General features: G+C 60.5%; 2 protein-coding genes across 2 annotated transcripts; both read right to left on the minus strand.

The window, feature by feature from the left end:
* Positions 1–2,939: 2,939 nt before the first annotated feature.
* Positions 2,940–4,091, minus strand: TOR4A (torsin family 4 member A; the record flags this gene model as incomplete). Its single annotated transcript, XM_080709454.1, has 1 exon — positions 2,940–4,091. The coding sequence occupies one exon, from the start codon at positions 4,089–4,091 to the stop codon at positions 2,940–2,942; it is 1,152 nt and encodes a 383-aa protein (XP_080565580.1).
* A 3,742-nt stretch (positions 4,092–7,833) lies between these two features.
* Positions 7,834–17,766, minus strand: NELFB (negative elongation factor complex member B; the record flags this gene model as incomplete). The annotated part of the gene is made up of 13 exons (XM_080708395.1): positions 7,834–7,980; positions 8,149–8,257; positions 8,418–8,559; positions 9,547–9,653; positions 9,728–9,870; positions 10,152–10,247; positions 10,439–10,541; positions 12,529–12,641; positions 13,656–13,841; positions 16,399–16,629; positions 17,029–17,128; positions 17,324–17,487; positions 17,665–17,766. 13 exons carry the CDS (start codon positions 17,764–17,766, stop codon positions 7,834–7,836), a joined length of 1,743 nt encoding a protein of 580 aa, XP_080564521.1.
* Between the last annotated feature and the right edge of the window lie 1,569 nt (positions 17,767–19,335).

A 19,335-nucleotide genomic window follows, 5' to 3' on the forward strand; every position in this document is an offset into this window, starting at 1 on the left:
GCAAGGCTTGAAATCCCAGCATTCAGGAAGCTGAGACAGGAGGATGCGGGTTCATGGACAGCCTCAGCTACTACTTAGCGAGGCCCTCTCCAACTCAGTGAAACCCTGTTTCAAAATAAAGAATAAAAAATAGCACTGGGGGTGTAGCTCAGAGGTAGAATGCCCTTGGGTTCCATCCCCAGTACTGCAAAAATAAAATAAATAAAATTATAAACAATTGGACTAGCTACATTACTATCAGACAAAATAGACTTAAAGAAAAAGCCAAGCCACGTGCGGTGGCGCACGCTTGTAATCCCAGTACTTGAGAGGCTGAGACAGGAGGATCGTGAATTGGAAGCCAGCCTCATCGACTTAGTGAGGCCCTCTGCAACTCAGTGAGACCCTGTTTCAAAAATAAAGAATAAAAAATAGGACTGGGGGTGTAGCTCAGAGGTAGAATGCCCCTGGGTTCCATCTCCACTACCACAAAAACAAAAACGCTACCGATTCAGCCAGGTGTGGTGGTGGTGCACGCTTGTAGTCCCACGCTTGGCTTGGAAGGCCAAGGCAGGAGGATTGTGAGTTGGAGGCCAGCCTCAGCTTCTTTTTTTTTTTTTTTTTTGCGGGTCTGGGGATGAAACTCAGGAGCATTTGACTTCCGAGCTACACCCCCTGCCCTATTTTTTATTCTTTATTTTGAAACAGGGTCTCAATAAGTTACAGGGTGCCTCACTAAGTAGCTGAGGCTGTCCGCAAACCGCGATCCTCCGGTCTCAGCCTCCCGGATGCTGGGATTACAAGCGTGCGCCACCACCTCCGGCTTCAGCCTCAGCTTCTTAGTAAACCCCTCTGCAATAAAATATGGTTGGGCATGTAACTCGGAGCTAGAATGCCCCTGGGTAAAATCTCTAGCACCACAAAAGGAAAAAGAAAAAGGGGGTCACTACATAATGATCCATGAGCACTTCAGAGAATGATTCCAGGACGCCGCACACAAGCCATTCCCTTGCACGCAGCTCACGGGAGACAGCCGTGCCTTTGAGACCCCGACTCCGCTTCCCACGGTCTGCCCTCAGCGCCATCCAGGCAGCTGAAGAAGCTATTTCCTTGGTTTATGGGCTTCCTGGACACTCTGCTGGCCAGCATGCTGGGCCTGCACCGTTGCCCTCTCAAAGGTTAATAAAAAAAATCTATCTGGTATGGCCTCACAAATAAAAAAATGGCAACTGTGCATTATCCAGAGGCTTCACGTGATTTTCCCTACTATTCACAGTCCAGTGGACAAAAACCCGAATAGTCGGTGGTCAGGTCTGAACTGCACAATTTATTCCCAAGCGTGACAGAGCCCACAGCACTCAGTGCCCACTCCCCTCAGGCACACAAACTGGCCTCGTCGAAAGATTCTTTTAAATAAATAAAAAGAAAACAAGATGGCGGTGGGCTGAGACTTGAGACCTAAGCAGGCTCTCTGTGGGTGTGTGCTGCAGGCGCACCAGCTGGGCTGGGCACTGCCATTCATGGTGGGTGCTGTGTGCTGGTGCCGGGGCTCCTGGGGGTGCGGAGGACCCCAACACCCCCTCCCAACCCCTGGGTTGCAAACCACAGCCCTCGGCTCCCCAGGCCCCAGGAAGCCCCAGGGAGGCTGTGCGGGCAGGATGTGGCCATTCTCCGCCCCAGATCCCCCACCCCGTCGCATCACACAGGCGCGGGCGGGAGTCTCCCAGGTGTGCACTGGGCCAGATGCGTCCAGCTGAGCCAGGAGCGGCCTGAGCTTGTCTAACACAGCGACGCCTCCCACGACCCCCGCGCAGCGACATCCCCTCTCTGCACCCTCTCAAGCCCCCTGGGCCGCCCCCTCTCCAGGTCAGGGCAGAGCCCGGCGCGGCCACCAGGTGGCGGCACTGCGGCCGCCCAAGGAGCCCACCAGGGAGCAGGCCTCCGGGGCCTTCCGGAAGCAGAAAGTGCCTGCAGCTGGGGTCTGGAGGTTCTCCAGGACTCTCCAGGACCGGCGGGAAGGGAAGGGCTGGGCCGCCAGAGACAGACGCGCGAGCGGAGGCCGCAGTCTACACCGCCAGGGACGAGGCCCTTCCACAGCCCACTGGGTGCTGGAAGGGCGTGCCCAAGCCGGCTCGACCTGCCCTGCCCTCGTCCTCTGAGCCGGCAAGGGCCAGCCGGCAGGGGTCCGCCCTGCACCCGCCTGGCAACGCTGCCAGCGTCCGGCTCCTGGAAACACCGCCAGAGGTGGGCGGGCAGCAGGGATCCCATCCACTGCCTGCTGTCAGTGGGGTAGAGCCTGGCCAGGAAGGGGCCAGGGTGGCGGGGGTGAGGCCGCCCAGCACTGGGTAGGAGTCCGGCCTGCTCTGCCTGTGATGGGTCCAGGGTGTCCCTGCAGGGCTCCCCTACCCCATTCATGGCTCTGGAGCAGACTGGCGGCCAGGGGAGGGGGACCTAAGAGGCCAGGCCTCCCCACGTAGGCCCGGGTCCCCCTCGAGCATCTGGAGAATTCCACTGACCTTCCACGGGAAACTCCCATGCCCGTGAGAAGGGAGGGGCGCCCCGGGCCTCTGGGAAGGCCTCCTGGACCTTGGGGTGTGCAGGAGGCCACTGGGTGTGTGGGGTGGAGGCTGCTGCGAGCGCCCCCTGAGCTGGGTGCACAGTTCAGCAGTGTCCCTAGGGACTCAGCTGTGTGACCTTGGGGTTGCTTGCCCTCTGGGGTCATCTGTACCACGGGAGCCGAATGCCCACTTCCTGGGGCTGCTGGCACGGCCCTCATACAGGTGTGGGCCATGCTGGGCACACGGGTCCAGGGGACTCAGGGCAGGAAGGAGGCTGGCCTCTGTTGACCCCAGACAAGAAGTGGGGCGGCGCAGAGCGGAGCCACCACCCCACCGGCCTCCCCGGCCCCCAGGCCCACACCCGGACTTCCTCCCAGCGCCGCCAACGGCGTCCACCCCGGGCTACAAGAGGTTCACGGTGGCCACCACCTGCTTGCAGCCGGTGACCGCGAACTCCCGGCCCGCCACGTGGTAGTAGCGGAGCTGCGCGGCCAGGCGCTCCGCCCGGGCCTGCTCAGGGAAGAAGCCCTCCCCGGCCATCTCGTCCCGGAAGCAGCTGACCACATCCCGCCTGTCCAGCAGCAGGAAGGGCACGATGGCCGCGGCCTGCCACAGCGGGTGCTCGCGGGCCAGCCGCGCGCGGAGGCCGGCCAGCAGCTCCTCCGGGGCGCGGCGGGCGCCGTCGGGGCGCGAGGCGTTGTGCAGCACGAAGCGCGTGATCTCGGCGCCGCCCGCGCCGCTCAGGAGCACGCAGATGGCGCCGTGGAAGGGCCGCGCGCGCCGGGGCTGCAGCAGGCCGTGCAGCTCGTCCAGCAGCGCGCGCGGCAGCAGCTCGGCGTCGTCCAGCACCAGCAGCGGCGTGGCGCCCGCGCGCTCGGCCCGCGCCACCACGGCCGCCACGCGGCGCGCCAGGTCCCGGCGGCAGGCCCGCGCGGCGCCCGGCCGCGGGCAGTGGTGGCGCGCGTGGTACTGCAGCGCGAGCGCGGGCCCGAAGTGCGCGGCCAGCAGGCGGCCGGCCAGGCTCTTGCCCACGCCGCTGGGCCCGAGCAGCGCCAGCAGCAGCGGCCGGCCGTGCACGTGCGTGGCCAGGTAGTCCCGCAGCAGCGCCACGAGGCGGCCCACGGCGGCCGGCTGGCCGTGCACGGCGCGCCGCAGCGCCGCCTCCAGCCCGTCCAGGTCGTAGCGCTGCGCGTTGTCGTCCAGGTTCTCGATGGCGTTGAGCACCTGGAAGCCCACGATGGCGGCGAGCAGCAGCAGGCAGCGCCGCGCGCGGCTCCGCGGCTCCGGGCACGGCCGGGGCCTGCGCGCGGCCGGCGGGTACAGCACCACGCGGCTGCGCCGGCGCGGGCGGCGCGGGGTGCGGGAGGACGGCGCGCCCGGGCCGTCGAAGGTGAAGAAGCGGGGCTGGCCCGGGGCCCCCGCGTCGGGCGGCAGGAGGCGCCGCCGGCGCAGGACCACGCGGCGCCGCAGGCGGAGCACGGCGCGCACCGGCGCCATCACCGACGGGCCCGCGGCGCGGGGCGCTGCGGCCGGGCCGTGCGGGCTGCGGTCCATGGCCCAGGGGCACGCCGGGCATGCGGGGCGCCTCCCTGCAACAGAAGGACGGCAGGGTCTCCGAACTCCGGCCACGCCGTCCCCGAGGGCCGCCACCCGGGCCCCTGGAACCCAGGCCTCCAGCGACCGAGCACCCCTGAGGGCCCCCCCCCCCCAGCACCAGAGGCCCCAGGCAAATCCCTCCGGCCCGGCCCGCCCCTAGCGGCCTCGCCCTCCACTTGAGGAAGTGGCGTGGGGGAGGGCCACGAAGCTTATCGGGTGGCCAGCCCGGCTTCCTGGAGGAGGAGTTGGCCGACCCACACGGATTAGGGGTAAAGAAGGGTCAAGCTGAGCCGGCCCGGCCACAGCTGCTACGGGACTGCCAGGCGGCAGGGCCCCTCCCATGCGGGGCCCTCTGGGGAGCAGAGGCCCCAGTACCCCAGGTCAGAGACCTCCCACACACCCAGGGGCAATGGGCCGCAGACATTTGTGCTTTTAGAGATGGGCCCAGCACTGCGGGGTGCTAAGCTCAGGCCTCCCAGCACCCCACTCCCCAAATGGGGGGCTTCCCTACATGCCCCCAGTGCACACACCCGGTGAAGCAGCAGCAGGGAGCCCCAGATGCCGGCAGGGGTGGGGCATAACAGAAAGAAAAGCCCAGGAGGGAAGGCCGACCCGATGGAGAGGCTGGCCCAAGCCGCTGGCCAGAGCCCCTGGCCTCCAGCCCACCCCTACCTGAAGCCGCCTCAGCTCCCCAGCTGCACCCGCGCACCCTGCGGCTCAGCTGGGGAAGCAGGAAACGCAGTCTCCCTCTGAGATGAGTCAGGGGCCTCCTGGACCAGCTCAGGCCTGGAGGGACAGCGGCAGACACCTGCGGGTCCCAGGAGCCTCCTACCCTCCCAGGCAGAGGAAGCTCCGGGGAGGTTTCCGCTCCATGCAAAGGAAGTGAGTCAGGGGTGCGGCCGGGCGGGACTAAGGCTGGACAGAGGCGCTGAGAGGCCCCCGCCTGTCCAGCTCCCTCTCTAGTAGCACAGCCCCCTTGGCAGCCCTGGCAGGTCGAGGCCCCTCCTCTGCACCCCTGCCCACCTTGCACCTAGCCTCTCCTCCAAGGACCCCTGCCGCCCCAGGACATGTCCTCTCCACCTGACCCCCAGGGCCCACTGAGCTCAGGCTGCCTATGAATAAGAGGGGAGGGTCTTCTGTCCACCCAAACCCTTCCCTTTCCTCTCTCTGCCCCTTTCTCACCCCCTCCTCTACCAGGTCTTCCTTCCTTTGCCTGGACCCCCTCCCCCAAGACAGGACACCCTGGGTCACAAGTCCTAGGGCTGGAGATAGAACCCACCTGTGGCTCAGGCTATGGGCGGGGGACAGGAAAACAGAACACAACTGGTCCAGACCCTGCTGCCACCTGCTTGCCCATGGCCAGTCCCTACCCCATCCCTCTCTGCCAAAGGGGCCTGCCTGGTTGGCCCTGGTGACTCCCCTCGTGGAAGGGAGCTGCTTTCTCTCAGACCCAGCTGCAGCCTCACCACCTTCTGGGGACTGGCCAAGGCCAAATGTCTGTCTCTGGTCATTTAACCAACTGGGGCTGCTACAGCATCCAGGCCAGGCACTCCTAAGCCCTCTGGCTCTAGAGACCCCTCCATCCACCTGCACTGACTCAACATACAGAATGCCCAGCAGGAGCCCCACACAGGGTCTTTTAGGAGCCACAGGCTCCTGGTCCCCAGGCCCCCTGGGCCCAGAGGGTCAGATGCAGCGGAGCAGACCCTGTGACGGGCCAGCCTCCACGGGGGCCCAGGGCCAGCCAGATGCTTCTGTCAGAGGCTGACCTGCCAGCCCTGTGGTGCAGAGCTCCATCCTGGGGTGAGGAGTGCTGAAGAGAGACGGGACTTGAGTAACCTATCCAGAGGGCTCGCTCCACAGGGTCAAAGGTAAACCTGAGCCCTGGAACTGGCCTGGCTTCCTCCTGCCTTCAGTATGAGGATGCGGGGGGGGGGGGGGGCTGAGGCAGGCTTCAAGTGGCAGATGAAAAAAAAAACAAAAACAGGCAGTGGTATACACTTGTAATCCCAGTACTTGGGAAACTGACAGGAGGACCAGGAGTTCAAGGACAGCCTCAGCAAGTAGTGAGGCTCTCATCATCCTAGTGAGACCGTTTCAAAATAAAAATAAAAATAAAATTTGGCTGGGGGTGTAGCTTGAAGGTAGAATGACCCTGGGTTCAATCCCCGGTATCAATCAATAAAGAAATTAATAAGCAAATAATAAAACAGGTCTTGGGGTATAGTCCAGAGGTAGAAGACCCCTGGGTTCCATCCCCAGCACCACACGGGGGTCGGGGGAGTGTAAGTCAGTGGTAGAGCACCCTGGGAAAGAGGAAACAAAGGGCCCGCATGCACTCACTGTGCCCCAGGCCTGGGATGAGCTGAAGCAGAGCCGATTTCTGTGTAACACCCCCTTCACTATGTAAGTGCATTACTGCCAACAGAAGACAAAATGACACAGGCCCTTTGCACCCAGTCCTCCCTGGGCAGCTGGGCACCCCTGCCCACTCCCCACCCCGCCTGGTGATGGCCCATCGGCCCAGGTACACTGTTTTTCACTCTTACTTTTTTTTTCAGTACTGATGACTGAATGCAGGGGCATTCTATCTCTGAGCTGCACTCCCAGCCCAATTCCTTATTCTTTATTTTGAAATGGGGTCTCACTAGGTTGCAGAGCCCCAGTGGGTAGCTGAGGCTGGCTGCAAACCTACAATCCTCTTGCCTCAGGTTCCCAAGTGCTGGGATTATAAGTGTGTGCCAGCCTAGCTTGCTCCTGAATGGGAAAGGCGGCACAGGCTAGGCATCCCCAACCCAGACCAGCCACCCTGTCCATCCCGACTGGTGTCACCAAGGACACACAGTGGCCAGCTGTCCCGAGTCCTCTGGCACTGACCGAGCTGCCCCCAGCTGCAGTCTCACCTGCTCAGAAGCACTCCAGCACTGCGCCTGGGCCTCGGCTCCCTCCCGTGTGGGGCATGACTTACCTGACCAGCTGGTCTACCTGGGCCCTGACGCCTCTTGTGACTTGGGCCAGCGCTTTACTTTACCTAGGGCTGGGGCTGCCTGGCAGTTCAGACCGGGGCCCACAGAGGGGGCAGCAAGACTCAGGGCCCCATGAGAATACTTGTTTCCACCCTGAGCTCCAACCAACCCCAAGTGCAAGCACAGAAACATCTCATCTACCGGATTTACCAAAATGTCTTTTATTTACAAAAGTGGAGACTTCCCTGTGTGTACCCACTGTCCTCCACTTGAGGGTCCCCGGGGCAGTTGGGCAAGCAGCTCTCTGTACTGGGGTTGCACTGAGGTGGGATGCTGCGGGCAGGCGGGGCCACCCGCAGGGCCTCGTCAACGAGAACAGTGCCCCTGCACAACGTCCCCCACGAGAGCCGTGGAGGTGGAGACAGGAGCAGACGCGCGGCTGTGGGCAAACCTGTTTGGGCCCACGCAGCTGCGGCTCCTCCCTAGGCCTGCCCTCACCCTCACTCTCTCCCCTTGAAAAACTGGTTTTTCCTAAACCCAACCACTGCCCTCTCTGCTAGGGCTAGGAAAGCCACACTGCCCGCGGCAGGAACAAGCTTTCCACCGTGGCCTAGGGGAGGCGGGCAGGTGCCCCCAGGCCAGCTCCGCGCCTGGAAGCCAGAGCCTGCACCAAAAGGGCAGGCCAGGGCCCTAGCTCCCCGCTGGTGGTCCAGGGTGCCCCTGCCCTCAGTCCCTCAGAGCCCAGCTGGGGTGGACACACTGGGGAGGGGCAGCTCCAGGGCCTGTGGCTCCGCGGCCTGGGCTGGGCTGGGCTTCCGCTGGTCCAGCTGCTCCAGTTTCTCCCCGAGCTGGGAGTAAAGCTCCTTCACCGCCTCGCAGCTCTGCAGGCAGAGGCAAAATAGGGGGCTGGCCACGCGCAGGGGCAGCCCAGGGGCACACGAGGCAGGGCGCCCGTACACGAGGCAGACGCGGCCAAGGCAAAAACACCTGTGGCCGGAACGGCCCAGACCCCGGCGCAGGCAGCGCCACAGGTGGGGGTAGCCACCCACCTGGCCTGTGGGCTCCAGCACCTTCTGCAAAGCCTCCAGCTTGGATGGTGCCACCCTGGGGTGCAGGTGAAGGAGGAGCCGCAGCACGTGCCGATGGACGTTCTCCTTCCTGGAAGGGCTAGGGCCTGTTGAGCTGGGACTGGGCCTGTAGGCTCTGCTGCCTTCCAGGCCCCGCTCAAGCTCTTCCACACGGACTCAGTCCGGCCAACGCCTGGGTGTTGCAGCCCAGGCGTCCCAGACCCACCTGCGGCCCCTGCTGAGCAGCTTACCTGGGCGAGGCAGTGAGGAAGAAGCCATCGAAGAGGCTGCTGCAGAAATCCTCCAGGGCAAACTCGTCAGCCAGCAGCGCCAGGCTCCCGGTGAGCAGGTGAAGGAAGATGTCGCTGAAGGCCAGGTCGCCAAAGGTCTCCACTGCAAGCAACAGCAGGTTGGCCCACCCAGCCTGTCCCATGGCCCTGGCCAAGGCCAAGAGGCTCCTCCTGGACCCTGAACAGGGCCCAGATGCGGGAGAGTTCCCCAGGCGGGACAGCTGACGGCTCTGCCCAACAGCGAGGGGCCTGGTCTGAACTGACCCCAGCCCAGAAAACCCACAAAGCAACAACCGAAAGCCAGACCACAGCCCATAGGGTGCGGGTGCCAGCCACTCCACGGCGGAGGCAGGGTGCCACCCAGGGACACTGGACCCAGGAGTGGCTAGCTGGATGCAGTGGCGCATGCCTTGAAATCCCAGTATTTGGGAGGTTGAGCCAGGAGGACCAAAGGTTCAAGGCTAGCTTCAGCAACTTATCGAGAGCCTCAGTAATTCAGTAAGACCAAGTTTCAACATAAAAATTAAAAAATAGGGCCAGGTGTGGTGGCACATGCCTGTAGTTCCAGTACTTGGAAGGCTGAGCCAGAAGGATCACAGGTTCAAGATCAGTCTTACCAACTCAGTGAGACTCTCAGTAACCGAGCAAGACCCTGTTTCAAAGCAAAAAAATAAAAGGGTTGTAGATGTAGCTTGGAAGTAGAACACCCTGGGTTTAATTCCCAGCACCACAAAAAAATAAAATAAAAAACAGAACCAGGTTTGCCTGTAATCCTAGTACTTGGGAGGCTGAGACAGGAGGATAGTTGGTTCAAAAGCAGTCTCAGGGACTTAGGAAGACCCTGTTTCCAAATAAAAGCAGGCCAGGTGTGGTGGGCACACTTGTAATCCCAGTACTTGGGAAGCGGAGACAGGAGGATCACAGGTTTGAAGCCAGCCTCAGCAACTTTGCGAGACTGTTTCCAAATAAGAAATAAAATTGGGCTGGGAGTATAACTTGGAGGTAGAATGCCTCTGGGTTCAACCCCAGTACCATAAACACACAGAACAAATCGGGCCGCGCTCTGGAGCCCGGCGGCGCAGGGACTCACCGAGCCCCGGCAGCAGGCGCAGGAGCGCGTTCTTGTTCCGCTGCTTGGTGATGTGCAGGACGTAGTAGAGCCCGACCTCGCAGGCCGTGCGCTGCTCCTGCAGGAACCTGGGCGGGGGGCGCGGCCCCGGTCAGCCCTGCCCAGCCCGGCCCCTCCCGGCCCTCCCCGGCCCCTCTCCTACTTGGTGAAACTCTCAGGAAGGGAACTGGGATACTGCACTGGGGCCTTCTCCTCGGCTGGAAGCTTCTGATCCACGGTGAACGTGTAGTCCTCCACCACGAGGGACATGAGCGTCGGCAAGAACTTGGTGATGAGCTCTGGCTCCTGCGGGGAGAGGCCCTGAGCCCGCAGCCACGGCGCTGCCCTGCCCGAGCCCTGCCCCGCAACTCCCCCGGGCCCGCCTTTCTTAACGCTTCCTGAGAGCCTTGCCCACTGCGACGTCATGACCACACAGACACCTCTGGGCCCGTGTTCAGGGAGCAGCCACACACTGTGGCCAGCCCGTCCACCCAAACACCTCCTTGCTGCGTGTCTCCAATAGGAAGACCCAGGAGCACGGCTCCAGGACCCAGGGGCCAGCCTCGCACGTCCCGGGGGTTCCGTACCATCTTAGGCTCCTTGAAGACCTGGCTGTCAATCAAGTCCCATGCCCCCTGGCCCAGGGCCAGCAACCTGAGCAGCAGGAGGAGGTCAGGGCTGTCCTGCAGGGAAACGGGCCTCGGTGGAGCTCGCCAGGGCTGTGCCGGTCTCGGACCCCACTCAATGAGCAGCCGGTCTCTGCTGTCCATGGCCCAGAACCCAGGCCCATGACCGCAGCTCCCAGGTGCCACCAACCAGAGAGAAACCCAACCTCACACGTAGGGACCGCGTGCCCAGGCCAGCGTGTGCTCACCCTGGGCAGCGTCTCCTGGCTGACCAGCTCCTGCAGGTGCCGGATGGTGCTCAGCGAAAGCGTATTAATGGCGAAAGGGTCACAGAGGATCATGGACAAGTCCCTGGAGGGAAGCAGCCGTCAGTGCTACCCGGGGAGCCCGCCCTCCCACCCCGGCGGGCTGCGAGCCCGGGTGCTGGTCCCACGAATGGCTCCTGTTCCACATGGGCAAACAGATCCTGTTCTGGATTTCTCCATACCGTAAAAGTTCATAATTCATCCTTAACTTACTCAAAGACCTTATTTATCTATTTATTTATTGATTTCTGACACTGGGGATTGAACCCAGGGGCATTCTACTTCTGAGTTAACAGCCCTAGTCACATTTTCTTTCTTTTTTTGGTGGTACTGGGGTTCCTGGAAGCCCTTCTACTTCCAGGCTACACTCCCAGACCTATTTTATACTTTTTTATTTTTGGAAACAGGGTCTCTTAAGTCAGTGTGGCTGGCTTCGAACCTGAACAATCCTCCTGTCTCCACCTCCCAAGTGTGGGGATTATAAGCATGCGCCACCATGCCAGGCCTCAAAGATCTTTTAATTTTTTTTTTTTTTCTTGTGGTACTGGGGTGGAACCCAGAGGTTTTCTACCTCCGGGCTATCCTCCCAGACCTATTTTATATTTTATTTGGAAACAGGGTCTAAGTTGCTGAGAGCCTCACTAAGTAGCTGAGGCTGGCTTCGAACCTATGCGATCCTCCTGTCTCAGCCTCCCAAGTGCGGGGATTACAAGTGTGCGCCACCACGCCTGGCCTCAAAGATCTTTTAAACAATTAGGATGTTTAAAAAAATTTAGCTGAGCCAGGTATAGTGGCACATGCTTGTAATCCCAGCTTTCAAATCCCAGCATTGCCGGGCGTGGTGGGCACGCTTGTAATCCCCGCGCTTGGGAGGCGAAGACAGGAGGATAGTGCAGGTTCGAAGCCAGCTGCACTGGCTTAAGAGACCCTGTTTCCAAATTTTAAAAATATATAAAATAGGTCTTGGAGTGTAGCCTGAAGGTAGAAGGGTTTCCAGGAACCCCAGTACCACAAATAAATAAATAAATAAATAAATAAAATCCCAGCATTCAAAAAGCCCAGCATTCGGAAGGCTGAGATAGGAGGATAGCAGTTCTCAGACAGCCTCAGCTATTTGCTGAGGGGGTGTAGCTTGGAGGTTGAATACCCCTCAATTTCATCCCCAGACCCACAAAAAAAAAAAAAAAAAAAAAAAGCCAGATAGGGTGGTGCATGCTTGTAATCCCAGCATTTGGGAGGCTGAGATAGGAAGATCGCAGTTCATGAACAGCCTCAGCTACCTAGTGAGGCCCTTTGCAACTCAGTAAGACCCTATTTCAAGATGAAGAATAAAAAATAGGGCTGGGGGGGTTTAGCTCGGAGGTAGAATGCCCCTGGGTTCCTTATCAACTACCACACACACAAAAAAATAATAAGGCCAGGTGTGTTGGCACATGCTCTAATCCACGTACTCGAGAGGCTGGGACAGGAGGATCGCAGGTTCAAGGCCAGCTTCAGCAACATAGCAAGTGACACCTGTCCCAAAATAAAAATAAAATAGGGCTGCAGTGTAGTTCAGAGGTAGAAAGTCCCTAGGATCAGTCCCCAGTACCACAAAAAGAAAATTCGAAATAAAAAAAGGACATGCTTTGTTTCTGAAAACCTGGCCCAGATTGAATTCAGCCAGCCAGCCCCAGACAGATTCAACAGGAAGGGGTGGGGGGGCTGTACAGCACACAGCACTGTGCCTCCATGCCAGCACCGTGCCTCCATGCCAGCACCGTGCCTCCATGCCAGCACTGTGCCTCCATGCCAGCACCGTGCCTCCATGCCATCGGAGAGCACCGGGAGCCATCCTTCAGCCTAAAGCAGCCCACGCTGCTGCGGACACCAGCCCCTGGCCCACATCTGTGTAGATGTGGCACTTGGTTACCCAGCCTCTACCACCCTCCCAACACACTGGAAGAAGCCCCCCTGGCAAGGGCAGGACAGCACGCCCCACTGGACACCTGTAAGCGGGTCCGAGGGCGGAGCCCTCCAGAGCTGACCCTCACCCCAGGACCTGCTCCTGCCCCTTCTTCACTCCGTCAAGAAATCCCTGGAGCTCCCGGGCTCTCTTGCTGTCCACGAATCGCTCTCGAATACAGGCGTCCAGGCACCAGGTGAACTGGAGGGAGGAGGTGCACAATCAGGGAGGGACAGGACCCAAGATGGCCAAAGACAAGGCCCTACAGACAGCCTCGGTCCCCGGCCCTGCGTTCAGGGTCGGCCACTGTCTGCCAGGCTGCGAGCACTGCAGGGCTGAGTACAGGGCAGAGGCAGACACAAACAGACAGGGCCCAAAGCCCCACCCAGGACCCCCGGGTCACCAGACAGGGAGGACGGCAACGCACCAGGCGCCGTGCTAGGCCAGGAAGGCCGCGCCGCAGACTGCTGGACAAGCTGAGGGTCTTGTCACTCACCCAACACACATGGACAAAGAGAAGTGACCCTGGTACCCGCCCTTAGCGTCCAGAGAGAACATGGTGTGGACCGAGGTGCGAGAGCCCTTCTGGGGACCCGGGACTCGCAGGAAGCAGGGGTGTCCTCCCTGGAGGGAGACAGGAGCCTGGCTTCTCTAAAAGGGACTCCTCCTGCCCACCCCATGGAGGTGAACACCACACAGTTCCCAGGAGACAGTCTCAAGACTGCCCTACCATATTATAGGGGAGAAGCGCAGAAAAGCCCATTTCTAGAACACCCCAGTTGCTGCCAGTCAGTAGGCCCAAGGGCTCTGGGGCAGTGGAGGGCTGCCAGCTGGAAAGACAGAGGTTCCAGGGCAGCTGTGGGGCTGCGTCCACTGGGAGCAGAGAAGGTTAAACCAGCTAAGGGGGCTCTGAGGTCCAGACGCAGCCAAGCAGGTGGCACATGCCTGAAATCCCAGGCCTGGAGGCTGAGGCAGGAGGACTGCAGGCTTAGGGCCAGCCTCAGCAACTTAGCAATATCTTGTTTCAGAACAAAAAATAAAACAGGATTGGGGGTGTCAGAGAAGCAATCCCAGTACCACACACAAGAGGCCCAGAGGGGTCTGCAGGGCAGGGCACGGAGGGGCTGGCACACACTCGCTGCATGTACGAGCAGAGCTCGTGAGCGGGCTGCCCTGGGCGGAGCAGGGCCAGGGAGGACGCGGTGCACGCCCTACCTTGTGGCAGGGGTCCACGGTGCAGATGTCGCCGACATCCAGGTCGTGCAGGGACATGAGCAGCTCGGCCCGCAGCGTGCAGTAGTGCACGTTCCGGGTGCGCAGGAAGAGCGTGCGCAGGAACTGCAGCACCATGTCGTACAGCTTCACGCTCTTCCCCACCATCTGCGTGAGCTTCTGCACCACCTGCAGGGCGAACACGGTGCTCGGGCCCACCCGGGTCCTGGGGATGGGCTTCTCCTGGCAGGAGGCCCGCCCTTTCGCAGGGAGGTGCACCCTGGGGATGATGGCAGGCTCTCACTCAGGGCCGGAACTCCACATCCATCCCCAGGGTTCTCCGTGACCCACCATGACCTCGAGCACTCGCCTGCCAAGTCAGCGGCCAGGACAGGAGGCTGTGCTGAGTGGCCATCCCAAGGAAGGCCCCAGCTGTGCCGACCCCACTCAGGGCCTGGCTGCGAGGCATTGCTGCCCTCTACTGAGGCAGCCTGCTCCATGGTTATCCCTCATCCCACCACCAGCACCCAGGCCAGAGCCCAGGCCAAGACCCCTGGAGTGCGGAATGCAAACACCAACCAGTTCTCCTCTACCCCCTGCGGGAGGCCTGTGCGGTAAGCGGGTGCCCACTCCCTTGGTGGGGGTCACCCTCCTCACTCTTCTTCCAAACAGCCAATGTGGTGCTGATGGCAACACAAGGCTCCACTCCACGCTAACTGGACGTGATTCATAGACGTCAGCCCACGGTGTGAAGGGACACTCAAGCCGAGCCCAGGAAGTAGATAGCAGAATGGCCGAAGGCACTTGACTGCACCCACCACAGGGTGGCGAGGGACGGTATCTCAGGACCCCACTCAGGCTACAGGCGCCTGTCTCAGGCACATGGTCCTCGCTGCAGATAGCACCCAAATCATCCCCACACAGTGCCCTCAGACACTGGCACACAGAAACTGGCACTGCTAACAAGGATGGCTGACACGCCAACTCTGACCACCGACCCTGCCGCGTCAGACACAAGAAGGGGCAAAGCAAAGCAGGGCTGCCTGCTCAAGCCGGCTGCGCACAGAACCCGCAGCACAAACAGCTGTCCCTCACCCCAGCCCGCAGGGTGATGTTAGCCTGATGCCAGGATGCAAAGCTTCCAGAGGGAAGAGCAGGCCACCGACAAAGTACCAGGACCCAGAGCCTTTCAGAGGTGTGCAGAAGCGGATGCCAGAGGACAAGCAGGGCCTCAGGCATGGGGAACTACCATTCTATATCCAGCCTGGAAGCACTGAAGTCCAAACAAATGTCAGGGGTATCCAGACTCTAAAAGCTTAGGCCAAGGTTTTTTGAGGATATGCCCCAACAAAACAAGGACGAGCCGGGCGTGGTGGTGGCGCACACTTGTCATCCCAGCATTGGGAGGCTGAGACAGGAGGATCGCGGTTCACGGACAGCCTCAGCTACTTAGTGAGGCTCTCTGCAACTCAGTGAGACCTGGTTTCAAAATAAAGAATAAGCCGGGCGTGGTGGCGCACGCTTGTAATCCCCGTGCTTGGGAGGCAGAGACAGGAGGATCGCGCAGGTTCGAAGCCAGCCGCGGGCGCTGGCTTAGGAGACCCTGTTTCCAAATAAAAATGTTAAAATAGGTCTGGGAGTGTAGCCCGGAGGTAGAAGGGCTTCCAGGAACCCCAGTACCACACACACAAAAAAAAAGAATAAAAATAGGGCAGGGGGTGTAGCTCAGAGGTCAAATGCCCCTGGGTTCCATCCCCAGACCCGCAAAAAAAAAAAAAAAAAAAAAAAAAAAGAACCCAGCTGAGAACCCAGAACCCAGATCCTCCTGTCTCAGCCTCTCAAGTACTGGGATCACAAGCATGCGCCTTCACACCTGGCCTATCTGTAGATTTTTTTTTTTTTTTTTTTTCTTTTTGGTGGTACTGGGGGTGGAACCCAGAGGCTTTCTACCTCCGGGCTATACTCCCAGACCTTTTTTATATTTTATTTGGAAACAGGGTCTCACTAAGTTGCTGAGAGCCTCACTAAGTAGCTGAGGCTGGCTTTGAACCCGTGCGATCCTCCTGTCTCAGCCTCCCAAGCGTGGGGATTACAAGCGTGCGCGACCACGCCCGGCTGTTATCTGTACATTTTAACTCTGTTCCCATACCACCTCACTGAAAAGCAAACAGAACTAACCAACCATTTCTTTGTTTTCTTTTTGTGGTACTGAGGATGGAACCCAGGGGCATTCTACCTCCGAGCATCACTCCCGGCCCTATTTTTTATTCTTGATTTTGAAAAAGCGTCTCACCGAGTTGCAAAGGGCCTCACTAAATAGTAGCTGAGGCTGTCCTTGAACCGCATCCTCCAGTCCCAGCCTCCCAAATGCTGAGATTACAAGCATGCACCACCATACCCGGCTCAACCTTTTTATTTTCTTCCTTTTTTTTTTTTTTTTTTTTTTTGTGGTACTAGGGATTGAACTCAGGGGCATTCTTCTAAGCTACACCCCCAGGCCTATTTTTATTTTGAGACAGAGTCTCACTACTTGATGAGACTGTCCTCGAATCTGCCTGTCGCAGCCTCCTAAGTACTGGGACCACAGACATGCGCCACCACGCCCGGCTTAACCAACCTTCTTTTTCAGCCACGTGTATACACCATGCTTTCAGAAGAACAACCCATGCACTCAGAGACAACAGGGGAGCTGCTGGCCACCCAGAAGCTGTCCCACACAAGACCTCGCTCCCCCACCTCCCCTCACCTCTCCCTGGCGCCTGGTCTTAGGGGAAGGACTGAAGAAGTTGTGCAGGACAGACAGCTCTGTGCTGAAGAGCGCGCTCTCCTTCTCCAGGATGTACTGTTTGAGCAGTGGTGAGACTTCATCCCCAAACAGCGCCTGGTTGTCCTGCCAGATCTGCCGTTTCACCTCCACAGCACAGGCTCGGTACAGCTCCTTGTCAGCCATCACCAGCTTCAGCTTCTTCTCAGGAACCTACAGGGCAAACACAAAACATTGCAGCTCCCTGGGAATGGCGCCGGTGTCTTGGGTGACCCTCAGGCTTGGCCAAGAGGCCTTAGCTGTCCACAGACAACAACTGTAGCCAGCCGCACCCCACGAGGGAAACTGACTGGCCTCAGACCCCAGCCGGTGCAGGTAAATCCCACAGCCCAACTGGAAAGCCCAGCTTTGGTCTCCCTGTGCTCATCTGGGAGAAGCTAGCAGAGAACATTTCACCATGCAATCGGTGAAACCTTCCTGGACAGCCAGCTGGCTGCCTGGACCAAGTGCAGTCAGACTGCCGCCAACCAAGGGCGTGCAAGCAAGCTGGCCAGGCAGCACTTCCTTCCGGGCACACCGGCTCCCTGGCGAAGGCCGGCCCCGCAGTCTCACCTTGGGCAGGTGTTTCATGACGCACATCACCACAGGCTGCAGGGATGGCATCTTAACCAGAGAGAAGCTCTTCTCCAGAAGATCCTCCAGCTTCTTGTACCTGGGAAGACTTGCAGGACTGAGGGAGTGGGTCTCCACATGCAGGGTACTCGGTGGAGGAGGTTCCGCGAACACAGTCCCAGGCCACCTCTACAAGCCGGGATGTGCGGCCCAGAGGACCATCAAAGCTGCCCGGCCCATTCCCAGGCCGAGGGGTGGCACGGCCACTTTCTCACGGTCGCAGGTGGGGACCTACCTTTCCTCTGCCTTCCCCTCTGAAGCGATGGCTGACACTCGCTCCAGAAGTTTGTCCCGCAGCTCGTCAAACACTGACTGGTGGAACTCCAGCCGGGGCGTCCCGTGCAGGTCCAGGAAAGGCAGGGCCGACTGCAGGGAGGGCAGCAGCACGCCATTCTCTGTCTGCAGAAGCAGCTGTCTGTCAGCTCGGGTGAGTTTCGGGCACAGCCAACTCTGCCGCGTAACCCCGGTGGCTGGGGTACTCAGGCATCTCCCCCGACGTCCCCAGCGGCTCCCCGGCACCCGCAGGCTCTGAGCGTGCTCCCGGCTCGGGGCGTCCCGCACAGGCGGCCCACCCACCTGGAACTGCTCGATGGCCTTCAGCGGCTCCGTGCAGTTGGTCAGGGTCTCCTTCAGGTCCTCGCCGTTGGCCACGCCCAGGTCCTGCAGTCCCGCGAACATGGCCGAGGCCCCCGCGGCCGCCCGGCTCGGAGCCCCATCCCCGCCCCGCTCGCCCGGCGCAGCCGCGGGCGCCGCAGGAGCCCCCGAAGCCCGCTCCGCCGGGCCCCGGGGGCCGCCCGAGGCCCGCTCCCCCGCCGCCTCCAGCTCTGCAGGTCGCGCCTCGGCGCAGCTCCGCACCGGCCCGCCCCGCCCACTTCCGCCCCGCACAGCCCGGTCCGCCCGCCAACCGGCCCCGGGGAAACGCTGGCGCGGCGGCTCGCGGGTTCCGGGCGGTGACTCAGCGGGGAGCGCGGCGGAGTGACGGCCGCCCTGGCCCCGCCCCCGACGCAGCCCCGCCCCCCGCCCCTGCCCGGGCCTCGGGAGCTCCGAAGCTAAAGGAAGCGGGCGGGGGCGGGAGGCCGCGGGCTCTGCTGACCAGGCTCCTGCCTCACGGACTGCAAACTGACTTCTTATTCCAAGAAAAGTTGTTTGCTTAGGACGAACAGCCCTGTTCCTGATCTCACAGCAGCCTCCTGAGGTTTAGAGTGCTTTTGCTTTGAGGAAGAGTCACGTCGCCGCCCTAGGAGGCCCCTAGGCTTAGAACAGAATGACCTTTAAACTTGCCCTCCTCCAGGTAAAACGGGGACGCAGCTCACGCCGAAGGCTGGTCGCAGACTAAAACCTGAACGAGCGCCCGCGCGGGCTTGTAATCCCAGTACTTGGGAGGCTGAGACAGGAAGCCTTGGCAATTTAGCAAGAGCCTGTTTCCAAATAAATACAATCGGGCTGGGGGTAAAACCCGGAGGCTGAATGCCTCTGGGTTCAATCCCCAGTACCAATAAATAAAACCTAAATGAGGCTGCAGCGGCACCAGGGTGAGACCTGTGCACACAGTGGGACACAAGCCATCACCGTCATCTCGGCACTGGGATTTAACCCCTGGCTAGCGCGGTGCACACTCTCCGAGCTGTGAGTCCAGAGTCTGCACTGCCCTTGTCCGCGGCAGGGCGGGAAGCCTATCCTGGGCTGCTGGCTCCCTGCTGCTGCGTGCCCGCACTCCGCTCTCCCCAGTGTTCTCCCCCACCAACACCACTCTCTCCTGTGACTTCGCTGCTGAGTTTGCTCTGCTAGGAATTCCTTTCCTGCTGCTCAGCAAACATTTGCTCATCCTTGAAAGCCTGCCTTCTCCAGGAAGCGCCCCCTCCTCAGCCCAGCTGGAGGGGATTGCTCCATGATCCCAGCTGCTTCTACCCACCCCCATTTGGGACCCCTGGGCTGTGGTGGTGCAGCCCAAAGCAGGACTCCTGTTCCCACCTGGGGCCAAGCTCACAATGAACTGGGGCTGGACCTCCAGCTGGAGCAGGCCTGGAGGAAGAAACAGGTGCACCTGCTGAGGCCAGGGCTTCCTGTCTGCCCTGCAGGAGAGGAAGCAGTGCTGCTGCTAGGAACCACAGAGGTGTGGCCTCTGCTGGGCCAAGCTGTGGCCCTGGGTGGGGAGCAGTAGCTGCAGGGAGGTCACTGGAGGAATGGATGCAACCGCCCGCTGCAGGGCAGAGCGCGGCCAGTGCTGAGGAGCAGGACGGTGACCAG

This window comes from Muscardinus avellanarius (genome assembly GCF_963383645.1).
Source record: "Muscardinus avellanarius genome assembly, chromosome: 13".
NCBI lineage: Eukaryota > Metazoa > Chordata > Mammalia > Rodentia > Gliridae > Muscardinus > Muscardinus avellanarius.